Source organism: Rutilus rutilus (genome assembly GCF_951802725.1).
Source record: "Rutilus rutilus genome assembly, chromosome: 1".
NCBI lineage: Eukaryota > Metazoa > Chordata > Actinopteri > Cypriniformes > Leuciscidae > Rutilus > Rutilus rutilus.
This window is the reverse complement of record NC_140209.1, coordinates 9385919-9401322: the sequence shown is the minus strand read 5'-3', so window position 1 is coordinate 9401322 and position 15404 is coordinate 9385919. Positions and strand designations below refer to the sequence as shown.

The 15404-nt window shown below is 36.3% G+C and overlaps 1 protein-coding gene and 1 pseudogene across 2 annotated transcripts in view; one reads left to right on the top strand and one right to left on the bottom strand.

Annotated features, from left to right (window-relative positions):
- The window catches only part of LOC311304049 (interferon-induced very large GTPase 1-like), a 227048-nt pseudogene that overhangs the window by 96140 nt on the left and 115504 nt on the right, over positions 1 to 15404 (top strand). The window lies entirely within an intron of this gene.
- On the bottom strand, positions 6118 to 11028 carry LOC311287171 (galactose-specific lectin nattectin-like). The gene is made up of 7 exons (XM_084403834.1): positions 10854 to 11028; positions 8949 to 9032; positions 8776 to 8847; positions 7495 to 7574; positions 6836 to 6970; positions 6339 to 6450; positions 6118 to 6184 (listed from the first exon to the last, which is right to left on the bottom strand). Exons 1-7 carry the CDS (start codon positions 10909 to 10911, stop codon positions 6126 to 6128), a joined length of 600 nt encoding a protein of 199 aa, XP_084259960.1. The 5' UTR covers positions 10912 to 11028; the 3' UTR covers positions 6118 to 6125.

Below are 15404 nucleotides of genomic sequence, written 5' to 3'. Positions count from 1 at the left end.
CAGAAAGCAGTCAGATGTATCTGAAGAACTCAGAAGAGCGATAAATGATTGTCTCTCTGAATCATCTTCCACTTTCAGACTTGAAGATGTGGCCAAACACTCAGGCATCAGAGTAGATGAGGAAGATGATGAAGACTGCAGGAGAGGAAGAGAAGCAGCACAGCAGATGATGAGTTTACTGAAGGAGAAACATCTGATAGAAATCAAAGAATCATTTCTGCCTCATCAGGGGAAACTGTGGCATCAGTGGAGTCAGAAGAACAAAGAACTACATCGACCTCAAGGAGAAAATATAGAAACGGTAACAAGTGTGAAAAAAACAGAGATGAAGAAAATCCGTGAACAACAGCATGAAAGTGACATTAATAATTTTATGATGCAATTCATTAAAGAAATGAACTCAAATAATAAACATGGGAAGATGTTTTTTCTCAAATGGTTCGGAATCCTCCTGGATGAACACACATCAGCTGACCTTTCTGCTCTACATCACAAGTATAATGAAAAATGGTCAGCAGTCTTACGACTGAAATACAACAGTAATAAATCTGAACAACTCAAAGCTAAACAAACTGAACTTGAGAGAATATCTGAGGATCTTCAAGCTGCAGCTTTTGGTTTGGAGCACATCATGAGGGAGATCGGTCAGATCTATGAATCATGTTCATCTGTGAAGAAACAAAAGAAAGACCTGCAGGTTCACTTCTCTTCTCTCCCGAGTCTCGCAGCAGAGATGATGATCTCTGGATTTCCACTGGAGCTGATGGATGGAGATGCTGCTCATGTTCCTCTGGTCTGGATCTCTGCTGTTCTAGATGAACTCATCCAGAAACTGGGACACCAGACCAGAGTCTTTGTGCTGTCAGTTTTAGGGCTTCAGAGCTCTGGGAAATCCACCATGCTGAACGCCATGTTTGGGCTCCAGTTTGCCGTCAGTGCTGGCAGGAGCACCAGAGGAGCTTTCATGCAGCTGGTCAGAGTCTCAGACGAGATGAAAACACAGATGAACTTTGACTATATTCTGGTTGTTGATACTGAGGGTCTTTGTTCTCTAGAACTGGCTGGAAGATCAACAAGACATCATGATAATGAATTGGCCACATTTGTTGTTGGTCTTGGAAATCTGACACTGATCAACATCTTTGGAGAAAACCCATCTGAGATGCAGGACGTTCTTCAGATTGTTGTTCAGGCCTTCATGAGGATGAAGACGGTCAGACTGAATCCCAGCTGTGTGTTTGTGCATCAGAACGTTTCAGACATCACAGCTGGAGAGAAAAACATGGACGGAAGGAGACGACTGCTGCAGACACTGGATGAGATGACAAAACTCGCTGCTAAAGAGGAAGACTCTGATGCAGAACGTTTCAGTGATGTCATTAGATTTGATGTTCAGAATGATGTGAAGTATTTTGCTAAGCTCTGGGAGGGAAGCCCACCAATGGCACCACCAAACCCAAACTACTGTGAGAATATACAAGACCTCAAGATGACTATTATATCTCATGCCTCAAAATCACATGGAATGATGCTGATAAACCTAAAAGATCGTGTTAAAGATCTCTGGGAGGCTTTACTGAATGAACGATTCGTCTTCAGCTTCAGAAATTCTCTGGAGATTTCAGCCTACAGGAGACTGTAGCTCGAATACAGCAAGTGGTCCTGGAGTCTTCGCAGTGCCACGAGGGAAACTGAGAACAAACTACACAACAAAATAGACAATGAAGCGGTTGATGAGGTTAAGGAAACTGATCTTCAAAGAGAACTGAAAAAGACAAGTGAAGAAGTGAAAAAATCAATGTCAGAATTCTTTGAGAGAGACAAACATAAATAGGGGAGCGCGGGGCACAACCTAACACGCTTGTTTTAAATACTTTCGCACATGCTTGGATGACGAAACTTTGTGTATTTACTAGTTGCCATATCAACACTATATAGAAAACAAAAATTCCGCCAAAATTATTTATTTTTGGAACATATCCACAGACATTTATTAAACCATACCAAAAGTAAATGTCTTACTTAAGTTAATTTTTCATCTTTTTTTTTTTGTGTTTATTTAAAATAAGACAAATCTAATATTATTTTAATCTCCAAGATGTTATTTAACAGTTGATATAGTTATTTAATGTTTCGCTAACTAGCAGAAGACACTAGCCGGGTTTAAATCCCAGTTGTGCAGGCGGGGGCATGTTGTCACACTGCGTTACAATGTGCCCCTATTAGAAATATGCTATTATATTCTATACTTTTATTAATTTTATTGAGAAAACGTGAGAAAAAGGTGAATAAAAACTGTGAGTCAATGTTCAGAAATGACTAATTATTTATATGTTTTGAACTATCCAACACTGAATCTCTGTCCTAATATTTGCACAAATTTAGTAGCAAGTCATCAGGATTTTAATACACCACATGGAAGGTTTAAATATAGAGACTACAGAAGAGCAGGAGGAGATTATGCAGACTGGAGCATCAGCCCTGATCTCTCTGAACTGAACTACTGGAAGTGGTTTGTGTGCAGATTCCAGAAAGATCTGGAAAAACACTACAGTAAAACATTTGAGGGGAGTGGTGAGATTCCAGCTGAATGGAGAAAATACTTAAAACAAGAAGCTATTGAGAGTTTAGATAAATACATATAATGAAGCAGATAAAGAATGAGACTCTTATGTCTTCTCTCAGATTCAGATCACAGATATAATCATCAAATACACCAGACGAGAGTTAAAGACAAGATCCAGTTCCTCATACATGATTTGAACTACAAAAAAACATATTTCTGAACATATGCCTAAATGATAAAGTTCAAAATGCTTGATGAATATTATAGTTTATTACTAATAAAAACAGCTTAATCTCCATCATGAACTGAAAAAGATCTGTGATACGAATATTAATGATAGATTGTTGAAATATGATTGAAGTGCATATATGAATGTGTTTGTAAGCGCAGTGCTGGTGATCAAACGGTTGGAGGAAAGTGTGAGAAATAAACGGCAAATTAAACATCTCAGAGCCGTCGATCTGATTTATATCAAAATAACTCCAGTGGAAACTACTTCACTCAATAATGTCCACATCACTGAATTTACTGACCTTGTCCAGTGTCCTTTTACACTTGTTTAATACAGACCTCGTATTATGAAAAATATAGTTTTGACTTGAAATTAATTGAAATGATAAAACTGAAATGATCCATAGCAGATTTTTTAATTCGCTGACAGTATTTCAGTCTTTACTCAAATTCATTACTTAGACATTACTAAAATATATCTCATGAAAATAATGTTTATTACACAATACTGTGATCAAAATCTCTAATTCTGCCCTCAAACTCTCACTGATGACCTTTGAACTTCCACTTCTGCCCTGTGTGTGTCTGAACAACAAAACCACTGGGCAATTACAGTTCATGTTTGTATCATTCTCTGTTCAGTGTCACAAGAGTTCATCAGATTAATTTCACACTGATTGTCCAAATGAACGAGTTATAGAAACTTGTTAGCACACATCAGCTCTAGCTTTGGGTTTTCCAGCTGACCAGAGGATGAGGAAGAGCTGATTCTGATGTAACTGCAACACGAAGCATTTTAATGACACTCTTACAGTGGAAATGAAGCAGTCAAGTTAGTATAATTCAGTAAATGGATTTGCACTGCCGCGTCTTCTCCTCCTTCAGCGTCTCATCATTGCCTCTCCAGTTCCAGCGCTGGTTTCGAGTATATGTTTCGTCTCCAGCTGCTGCTGTTACTGAGTCTCCACACATAATAACACATCTGATAACTGTGGAGACATCTCTGTATTCAACACCAGATTAGTCTGTTACTGGCTAAAGCTCCAGCCGCTCTCCATGGTGCTGAATGTGGCGGATCTGCTGTCCATGGTGCTGAATCTGCCGGGTCTGCTGTCCATGGTGCTGAATCTGTAGACGCTCCATTAGATATAAGAGGCCTGTCCATCATTTCCTTTAATGGTGTAATCATTTCAACAAATCTGTTTGGACTTATCCTAAGTGTAAATTCTCACATGTTTGTAGTTTTTGCAAGGACCCGCACCTGAAATCGCTCTGCCCTCAACACTACAAACCTGCGACGTGAGGAAAGCCTCCATTACTCGCCAACACTCTCCAGCTTTCTTTCATCTCACCCAATGTCTTTTTTGTTCATCATTTAATCACTGGACTTTCTCAAGGGCTTTCAGTCGGTGTCCTTTCTTCTCTGTCTACTCTGTAAAAAGAGATGTGTTAAAGGTCCCATTCCATGAAAAGGTTTTTTAACATTAATATGAGTTCCCCTAGCCTGTATATGGTCCCCAAGTGGCTAGAAATTTCAGTCGGTGTAAACCGAGCTTTGGCTATCTTTCTCTGCCTTTGAAAAAATGGGGTTGATCTTGAATTTCCCCCTTATGTCGTCACCAGATCGACTTTATTTCTGTCAGACGTCTACAGAAGTGCTTGTTGAGAATTAACAGATGTTTAAATGTAGACGTTTCATTGAATGTTTCATTTGAAGTCACCAGAATCGTGATTAGTGTCAGCTTTATTTGGGCCCTTGACTCTTTAACATTAGTTTTTCTCTGGTTACACTAACTGTGTGTTTATTTTGAAGCAGCAAGAATAGCCATGTGCTATGAAAAATATAATCATATGATAATATTATACAGTATTGTTAATCTCAGCAAGTGTGTAATGTCTGATTGGTGACTTTTAAAAAGGTTTTTATGATTGTGGTTGTACAGCACGAGATCAGCAATGTCGCCGTTATCTGCACATTAGTTTTTAAAGAGACGTTGCGTACAGGATCTTAAAGTCTACACACTGTAAAAAGAGATGTGTTAAAAACAACAGAGTGTGTTTATGGTATTTTGACACATGTTGTGTAGATTTTTAACACACAATGTGTGTTAAAATGTAACTGGATGGAATAACACTGGGTGGAGGGCAGTTTGTGTTTATGAAAAATAAAACGTATATTTTATTTGGTATCCCATAAAAACTTTAAAATAAATAAAACAATACATATAAATAAATAAATAAAATCTAAATTTATAAAACCTTAAAGATTAACAGGGTTTTTTTGGCAGCCAATCACGTCATCACGAGTTAGTCTGTGGATTTGCCATGATCGCCGTCCTTCATGCCTTACAGAAAGTTGATGCATATGAAAAAATGTCATATAGACTACTTGGTTTTGGAGAAAGTGGAGTAAATACTTGACATTTATTAAAGGTACAGGACAATAACCTGGTAGTGAGACACAAAATAAGAGTGGCTTTAATATATATTGGGTGAGTGTGATGTGGTGGCAAACAAATTTATATTACCGAATAAGAGACAAACATGTATCAATTGTCTTTAAGGTTATTTATTTTCTTGCAAGGAAAGGTCAGCAGTCATACAGTCATTACAAAGAGCTTGCAGAGTGTGACCACGAGTGGGGGCATCTTTCCTTCTTTATAGTTGTTCCTCCCCCAAGGCTGTTTTCCAGAGGGTAAATGAAGATATCTCTCTGCCATAACTAACACACTGTTTAGATTTGTCTCATATTAATCATATTATACCCTTGAATGGAGACTCTCTGTCTCGATCATACACTTAGTCACACATTAACTTTTGTCAGGTCATATACAAGGTCATACACATACATATTCATAAGGGTATGTATCAACACTACATTAATCTAATTACCATCATATTTCTAAGATTCTATAAATATAATTAAATGCAAACATATAGAACATATTAAACTTCTTCCACAGTGACTAACTTTTTCACATTATAATTTTACTTGTTTATTCATTTATTTATTTATTGGGATTTATTCTAGCAATCTCTGTGTGTGTTTTTGTTGTTGTTTTAACTCTTGGTGCCATTTTAGGATGCCAAATTACTTATTCTAACTTGTGTTAGTGTGAAAAAAGAGAGACTGTGGAGTGATACACAAATTATAAAAAAAAATGGTGTTTAACAGGCGTCACCAAGTCATTAACTTGTCATTAACAAAACACAATCAAAGAAACAAAATGAACCTTCTTTAAAACACATTTATTACCTCCATTGAACATTTCTAAAGGAAAGTAAATGAGTTAAAGGTGTTTCTTCTATTGATTTTTCACATGCTGGTTCACTTCACACACACAAACGGCTTCTTTATAGTACATTGGTCATCATTCCAGTTGCCATCTGTTGCAAGACAGAACAAAATATTTGTTTTTATCATTTGTGTTAATCATTGTTTTAATCATTTAATCATTTGATTATATATAAAAATAAAAATAAACGAATTGTTTATTTAGTCTATTTAGATAGTTTATGAGCATTAACAGCAGTTACTTACTGCCATAGTTCATCTCAATGCAGTTCTCTTTTCCACCATTGTTATTGGGCTCTCCAGACGACCATATTTCATAGTTCATTTTGGATCCATCACTCCAGAACCAAACTCCCTCCTGTGAACAGAAGAGAAAAAAGACATTGTGTTTATGTCCACAGCTCACATGGCTTAATTTTATCTTTATTCATCTAAAAGATTATTTCACATTAGCATTGACCCTGTCTCCACTTTAAAAATGTCAGAAATCTAAACAGAAATGAACAGAAATTATTTCACAAACAGGGTATCAGTGAAGAATATGTTAAAAATACTTAAGAAAGGGCTTATGTGGTGGTGCCCATCTCATGGTTGCCAATGCCCTAAACTAACTATTATAAGAACCAAAAAAAAAAAAAAGATAAAAACACATCTATCTTTACGCATTTTGAATTTTTTTTTTTAATGTAACTGTAAATGCCCAGTAGCACAAAAAGCATGATCAAAAAAAAAAAATTGTATACTTGAACAGCATCATGGCCTCCGATCCAGGTATGAGTTGAGGCCTTAGTTTCAGATCTAATCAGGTTCTGTATAAAAGCGTACTCCTGATGGCTGTGCACAGAAGCAAGGTTCCCCTCCATCTCCAAACATAATTTCTGTAGAGGCGGAGACATGAACAAACACCACTATTTATAATAAAAAAAAGGTATTATTTTAAATTAATATTCCAAAATCTGTGACATGCCTTCAGTTACCATTGAAATAAGTTTTACTCGTGCTGTTTATTTTTTGATTTGGTTAAGTCTAAAATCTGCCATTAGAGGTGGGACTACTTTTCTAGAAAATGTTCTGGTTATACTGTAGATTTAGATTAGATATAACTTCACATATATAAAGTTTTTCAGTTATCCTCTCATGATAACATGAAATGTGTTGTCTTTATTTTCATACCATTGTGATGTTTTATTATCAGTGATATATGTTTACATCCTAGAGCTCCATTGTAATTTCTTTACTGTTAACATTTTTTTTTTTTTTTTTTTTAACTGAGGAACAAGATGAAATTATTTTCCTGCAATAATTAACAGGTGTCACAGATGTTTACAGAGCTTAAGTTGTATTTAACCAAGAATATACTTATATGATTTTTATGTCATATTAGAAGATGAATGTATCATACCTCTGCATCACTCCATGTTTGAAGGTTATTGAAAAACTTGAAGCATCTGCTTCCAAAGGCAGTCCACCCGTCCATACAGGCTGTTAAAGGGAAGTTTTGTATGTTCTTTTTTTTAACTTTTTTTTTACCATTAATGACCTTTCATGTAATTAAATTAATAATTTAAAGGTACAGTATGTAACTTTTGTCCCTTTACCGGTAAAAAAACAAAAAGGCATGCAACATTGTTTTGGCGACGCTTCACAATAGATGCTTTACAGTGAACTCTGTTAGACAGTCTATCTGTTCAATAAAACACCTTTGAGTAATAAAAACACCATCATCTCCACTTCGCTTTTACAACTTTTCAAATCCCTCAGTTCTCTCCATCTCCTAAAGCCAAGCTGATGTTGATTCTTGTTTTATCACGAGCTCTGTCTCGTTCTCTTTTCTCCAGCAGACTCTCGTCTGTTCGGTGTTTGTTTAAAACAGGTGTGAAGACACCCGTAGGTGTGTTTTTTGTTGTTTTTTTTCAAAGTCTACAGGGTGAATCTCAAGAGGTTGGAGATTTAGCTGCTCCATCTCTTCCTTTCTTGCTCATGTGAAAGCTAACCCCTGCCACTCACACACCAGACGCATGGCAAAGTAGCCGGAGCAACTTTTCTCTATTTACGTATATATGACGAGACACGCACGGGCGAGTGATGTATACGCAATTACCCATGAAAACTGGTCCGACAGGTCTAAAATATAAACACTTATAACAGGCTTACCATAGTGAACCAGTGAATCATGTTTTGTAAGAAGGATTGATGATGTATTTGACTCATTACTTACAATTTTGTTTATTTTGAACAAAAAAGCTACATAGTGTACCTTAAATAAAGGATTAAAACAATATTTTAACAAAGAAACATCATGATGTGAAAATACATTTAAGATGTTGCACTAATCAAAGTATTTTGTTTTTGTTAACCTATGGCTCCACCCTCCCAACACCATAGCAACGTTTTGCACCATCCATAAAAAAACAAAACATAACATTAAGGAAAACATTTAATAATTATTGCAAAATTGCCCAAATTAAAACATGTAAAAATATACTGTGTATTAAACTTCACCAGAAAAAAACAGGCAAATAATTGAAATGCAAAAAAAACGAAATTACTTTAACACAACAATATTGATACACTGATCAATAGCAATACACCACTCACTTGTGTTCTATAATTATTTAGTACCCTATCAAGTGTATGAGAGTAACTATTACAGCAATATTTCATATGAGAAACATGCACACACCTGCTGATGGTGTAGTCTGGCCAGAATCCCCTGGTGTCAATCCACTGCCTGCCTCTGAGTCCGATGTGTTGTCTTCACATGTACAATCAGACATGGCATTGCCACATACCATTATAAACACTTTTGAAACTATTCTATATAGCTTAAGCTGTAAACAAGAAGTAAACACTTACAGTTGGGACTGGGGCTTGCCTCTGATGCTTCTCTTCCTACAGTAGCATTTGTCATGTGTATCTCCAAAAATGTGTCGTTTGCACCTGTCATGATTTGACATGTTTGAACCATTAAAGGGTTAGTTCACCCAAAAATGAAAATTCTGTCAGTAATTACTCACCCTCATGTTGTTCCAACCCCGTAAGACTTTCGTTCATCTTCAGAACACAAATTAAGATATTTTTGATGAAATCTGAGAGCTGTCTCACTCCTCCACAGGCTTATGGACACTATAACTTGCTGGCCCAGAAAATGTATTAAAGACATCGTTAATATAGTCCAAGTGACTCCAGTGGCTCAGTCTTAAGTTTATAAAGCGACAAGAATACTTTTTCATTTCCTTCTCTCTGGGCCTCGAGTCTTTTCACGTAGTGTTTTTGCGTAGCGCGTCTGTGTTGCACGTCACACGCATCACACACATGACCAGCATCGCCCAATAGTGAGCCTACGTGGTGACGTGCAACACAGACGCGCTGCGCAAAAACACTACGTGAACTCACTCGAGGCACAGAGAGAGAATGAAATGAATAGTGGAATAAAGTCGTTATTTTTGTTTGTTTTTGCGCACAAAAAGTATTCTCGTCGCTTTATAAACTTAAGATTGAGCCACTGGAGTCACTTGGACTATATTAACGATCTCTTTAATACATTTTCTGGGCCAGCAAGTTATAGTGTCCATAAGCCTGTGGAGGAGTGAGACAGCTCTCAGATTTAATCAAAAATATCTTAATTTGTGTTCCGAAGATGAACGAAGGTCTTACGGGGTTGGAACAACATGAGGGTGAGTAATTACTGACAGAATTTTCATTTTTGGGTGAACAAACCCTTTAATATAAAACTCTTCAGCATAAACAAACAGATTCTCATAATCTACACACCCAAATCACAATCCCTGTCAGTTATTTATGTATGCATAAGTTTAATTAAACTGAATTAATGTAAAACTCATAAAAAAAAAAAAAAAAATTATGTTGAAACTGTTTTTTGGCAGGTCCACACTGGTTATCAAACTTGTCATGGTTATGACACTATCACTTGGTCAATTACACTAAACAGCCACCTCTGATAATGTTTTTTTTTTTTTTTCTGTACTATGCTATAATATTCCGCTGCTGAAATGAGCATTACGTGTGGTAAATCCGTCCCGTGGTGCTAATATGCAGTCACCGTCATGTTTTGCTCGTGATGATGGAGCGACCAGCTTGTAGTAGAACAATTAACCCCTTAGTAACATACCTGTATATTTCGCTTTCTTTTTCTCATCCTGTTTTCTTTTTATGATACTGAGCCCCTGATGGCTTTGACCTTTTCGGCTATGACGATGTTCCCTGCCGCCTTCTAGGCTACATCTCATTTCTCTAACAGCAGCGGCCACTATCACCAGGGAGACTTGTCACTCAGATACTCGCAAGTAATCATAATGCCTCGAAATAGCAAAAGTATGAAATAATAATAATAATAATAATAATAATAATAATAATAATAATAAAATACATATAAATAAAACAAATCTATTGGTGAGGCGGTCTAGGCGACCACCTAGAATGCCTATGCCTAGAAACGGCCCTGCTACTACTACTAATATTAATAATAATAAATATACTACAGATTTAACATGTGTATTTGTTTATTGTCAACAAATACAAATATAAAATACATTCATAAGAATCAATAACGTTAGCTAATATAATTGTTGTTGTTTTATTGTCTAAATGTCATCATAATAATTAAGAAACAAACTTAGGTTTACTTTAGTGCACATACTGTATTAGTTCCTTCTTCTGATTAGTCATTACAGAATCCCAGGTGTGCTATAGTTCATGTTAAAATATCAGTTATGATGTGAAACGTGGAATAACTCTTACCTGAAGCAGTCAAAGCTATGAGAAGACAGAGAGACAGGTAGACAGTCCAGGCCACCATTGTTTCTCTGAATACTGAAACAGAAATATACAGAATTAATTATTACAAAGTTTTATTTTTGTGACACGAACCAGTTCAGTAGATCAATGTCAACGTCTGGATATTGTGTTGTGGAGCGGAGCCCTGGTTCATCTTTTTATATACTGGAAGGGAGTGTGTTTATCAGCATCATCCATCACATGCTCTTCCTGTGCAAACACTGTTTTTGTATAGTTTGAACTTGAGCCACTTCTGTTATAATACCATTATTGTGTTGTGTCTTTTATGTGTGTTATTGGTATGTATACAGAATAAATAAATAGATATTATTCATCTATTCTGTAATTGCATCAGTGTGCATGTTTTACAGTATGTACATGGTTTATTACTCACACTCTTCATAAGATGCTCTTTGTTCTCCTGGAATGAATGGAGGATTGTTGCTGTCATCAGCAAATATGTACAAATATTTACACTGTAAAACCTTGCTGTAAAAAAAACTGCCACATTCTGACCGTAACATACATTTTCCATTAAGACTGTAATGAACCGTAGATACCGTGGAAAACAATGAATTCTGGGTAATATTTGTTGTTTTCGAGAAAGTAGCTTACTGGAATATACTATGAATGGTATGACCTTTGAATACTGTTCCTTCATTAATGAATAACTACACAGCAACAAATGAGTAATACACTATTGACATTCTAATAACTCTGCTGAATGTGGTAGGTCACTATTAGCTAACAAAGATGGTCAGGTGATACATCACTCATCATCATAAAGTAAAATTGACTAATGTGATCAAAAGTGGTTGCTTGTTATTACAGTTTTTCTCGATTGCTTAAACACTATAACCAGGCTTTTGACCTAAAATTTCAAAACCATAATGCCATTTATCAAAAAGCACACATAACATAACTTACCAGTTTTGGAAATGTTGTTTTGAATTTATTGCACCAGTGTCTGAGACAATGTTGTAGTGTGTGTGATTTTGAGGGCTTATGTGTCCTGTCTGAGGGCACTTGCAACACCAAAGTCACTGGCTTGATTCCCAGGGAAAGCAAGAACTGATAAGAATGTAGATGTGTACCTTGAAATGCAATTCAAGCGTCTGCCAAATGCATAAATGTAAAAAAAGTTTTTTTTTTTTTAAATAAATTAATTAATAAATGTAAGGACGATAACTATGAAGATAACAATAGATACATAGCTGATGAACGTGTTTTGGATATTGATATTGCTATTTACCTGTTTCAAAGAAATATTATTTGCTTGTTTTTAAGTTAATACCATATAAATATGCTGAGTATGTGTCAGGAACCCACATAGACAAACTGGCTTTCTCAACAAGTCTATGGGAATTATAGATGTGGTAGATGTGCTCATTGGCGCCAACACTACGCAAACAAACAAAACAAAACAAACAAACAAAACGTAACCTTTTACGTAGTCAAGGGTATTGACTATTATCCTCACTGCAGTGCATGTAACATTGTGGACATATTGATGATGTATGTCTGTAATGTGTATATGTATATATATATTTCTACAAAACGTTTTGCTCTTGTTAGGCTTTTGATGATGATAATTATGTATATTTGATGATGACAATTATGTATATTGTGTTGATTTATTTGAGGTTGTGACTTATATTTTCTTAACTGGGTATTTATGGGAATGTGTTGGATATTGGCATTTAAAATATTATGACTTTAAGAACAACTGATCATGTGACAGGTAATTAACATGAGAGCTCAGACCATTAACTGAGCGAACCTGAGGACGCTATATGCGAAACGTGTTGCTCGCTTTGAATAAATAAAAGAGTAAAGTCAATAGTGTGCAGTAGAGTGTTTTGAATTTTTGTCTTTTAAATCCGTTCCTGCCATCTACCTGCACCTATCAGGCTGTGCATGGACAACGTGATCTCATGAGAATATGCGTGTATTTTTACGTACACGCGTAAACCTCAGCCCTCACCAGAGATGGCCGCCGACATGCTCGTTCTTGAGCCGGTGTCTGTTCCTGAGCCGGTGCCTGCCCCAACCTATGACTCCGTAGTGGTCTCCAAGAAATTTTTTTTGGGGGGGGGGGGGGGCAATAGGTCCCGCGATTTGACCATGGAGGCCGCGCCGCCATGGTCGCCTCTTCAGCCAGCTCCGCCATGGCCGCCTGAAGGGTTGTCTCCGCCCTGGCCGCCTGAATGGTTGTCTTCGCCTGAAGGGTCGTCTCCGCCCTGGCCGCTTGAAGGGTCGTCTCCGCCCTGGCCGCTTGAAGGGTCGTCTCAGCCCGAAGGGTCTTCACCTCCATGGCCGTCTGCACAGTCTGCTCCGCCCTGGTCGCCTGCGCAGCCTGCTTTCCCCTGCATGTGTATCCTGCTTTCTCCCCGTTCCTACCGCATCGTGACTATACTGTAGATGTAGATTAGATATAACTTCAAATATATAAAGTTTTTCAGTTATCCTCTCATGATAACATGAAATGTGTTGTCTTTATTTTCATACCATTGTGATGTTTTATTATCAGTGATATATGTTTACACCCTAGAGCTCCATTGTAATTTCTTTACTGTTAACATATTTTTGTTTTTAAACTGAGGAACAAGATGAAATTATTTTCCTGCAATAATTAACAGGTGTCACAGATGTTTACAGAGCTTAAGTTGTATTTCACCAAGAATATACTTATATGATTTTTATGTCATATTAGAAGATGAATGTATCATACCTCTGCATCACTCCATGTTTGAGGATTATAGAAAAACTTGAAGCATCTGCTTCCAAAGGCAGTCCATCCTGCCCAACAGGCTGTTAAAGGGAAGTCTTGTGTTATTTTTCTAAAACTTTTTTTTTTACCATTAATGACCTTTCATGTAATTAAACTAATAATTTTACGGTACAGTATGTAACTTTTGTCCCTTTACCGGTTAAAACACAAAAAGGCATGCAACATTGTTTTGGTCGTGCTTCAGCTTTGCATGACAGTGCAGATGAAGGCGACGCTTCACAATAGATGCTTTACAGTGAACTCTGTTAGACAGTCTATCTGTTCAATAAAACACCTTTGAGTAATAAAAACACCATCTCCACTTTGCTTTTACAACTTTTCAAATCCCTCAGTTCTCTCCATCTCCTAAAGCCAAGCTAATGTTGATTCTTGTTTTATTACGAGCTCTGTCTCGTTCTATTTTCTCCAGCAGACTCTCGTCTGTTCGGTGTTTGTTTATAACGGGTGTGAAGACTAAAAAAATAATGTGAAAGCTAACCCCTGCCACTCACACACCAGACACATGGCAAAGTAGCCAGAGCAACCTTTAGTCGAGTCCCAAAATAGATAAATAGCCCTGGATAAGATGCAGTAGGCATTTTTAAGGAAAAGTACTTCAAGTGTTGTTTCTATATGATTTTTAGGTGCTGAATCCATTTCTGCCGTATAACAAGTTGTAAACATCACTGTTTTGGCATAAACAATAAAAACAAAATGGCTGGCAAAAAAAAAAAAAAAACGTTTTAATGCATTTATTGCAGTTTAAACATTAAACATTATAACTAAACTATGCATTCTCAGAATATTTAAACATGTAAACAATGAAAAAACAACATTAACCCTCTGGGGTCTGAGGTGTTTTTGGGGTCCTTGAGATGTTCTGACATGCCCTGACATTTGTGCTTTTTTCAGTTGCTTATAAACATAGTAATGGCAAAAAAAAATTACACACTATTTAGCACAAACAGGGCTACCATAATATGTGAGCAACAAGAATGTACATGTCTGCATTTTTGAGAGAATAATGTTTATGCGTGGTTATTGAAAAAACTAAAAACTAAAGTTTCTGAAATAAGACCACAAAACACACACTAAATATGTGCCAATAAGACTTTTGTCTAATGGATGTCATCGCCTAGTGTTTTTTCTTCAAAATGATGTGAAAATCACCCTGCCTAATCCTTCACATAACACAATACATTGATTTGAATTTTGCAAAGCACTTTCTGTTTGGAAAGGTCATATGCGGAGTGGGCGTCACAGATCATGCATATGTAGTGGTTCACACCTGAGGACCGCATACTTAATGAGCCATTCATTCAGGTGAGTCACTGAGCCACAAGAATGCAAGAGCAACAGTTGGAAGCATCTCAATTCTTTTTTATTTTTCCACATATTGTGCTTGCAATTTGGCCTATAATAGCCAAGGAAAACATGTAATTGTGCAGTTAATTCTCATACTGTATTTTCAGTTTTGGAATATTTATCTTCTCCCCAAATTTGTCACTAATAAAACACAATAAAAATTATTTAAAGAAAAGGCTTATATTTACCTTTTAATAGTTTGTTTACATCTACCTTGTAAATATTTAAATAAACAACAATTCAAGTGTAATCTTTCTTTGTACAAACTAAAGTATACATTTTATCATACATATTTCAAAGTTAAGGATTTGATTGATTATTTGATTATTTTTGACAAAAAAATTGGCAAATAAAAGCTTATTTGAGGTGGCAGATATTTT

What these genes read in the sequence shown, in the direction of transcription:
- LOC311287171 (XM_084403834.1), bottom strand. Translation starts at nt 10,911, where the DNA reads ATGGTGGCCTGGACTGTCTACCTGTCTCTCTGTCTTCTCATAGCTTTG. An exon ending in GGCAAGCCCCAGTCCCAACT is followed by an intron (nt 8,848 to 8,948) that starts GTAAGTGTTTAC and finishes GTACATGTGAAG; the next exon opens with ACAACACATCGGACTCAGAG. An exon ending in CCAGACTACACCATCAGCAG is followed by an intron (nt 7,575 to 8,775) that starts GTGTGTGCATGT and finishes TCCCTTTAACAG; the next exon opens with CCTGTATGGACGGGTGGACT.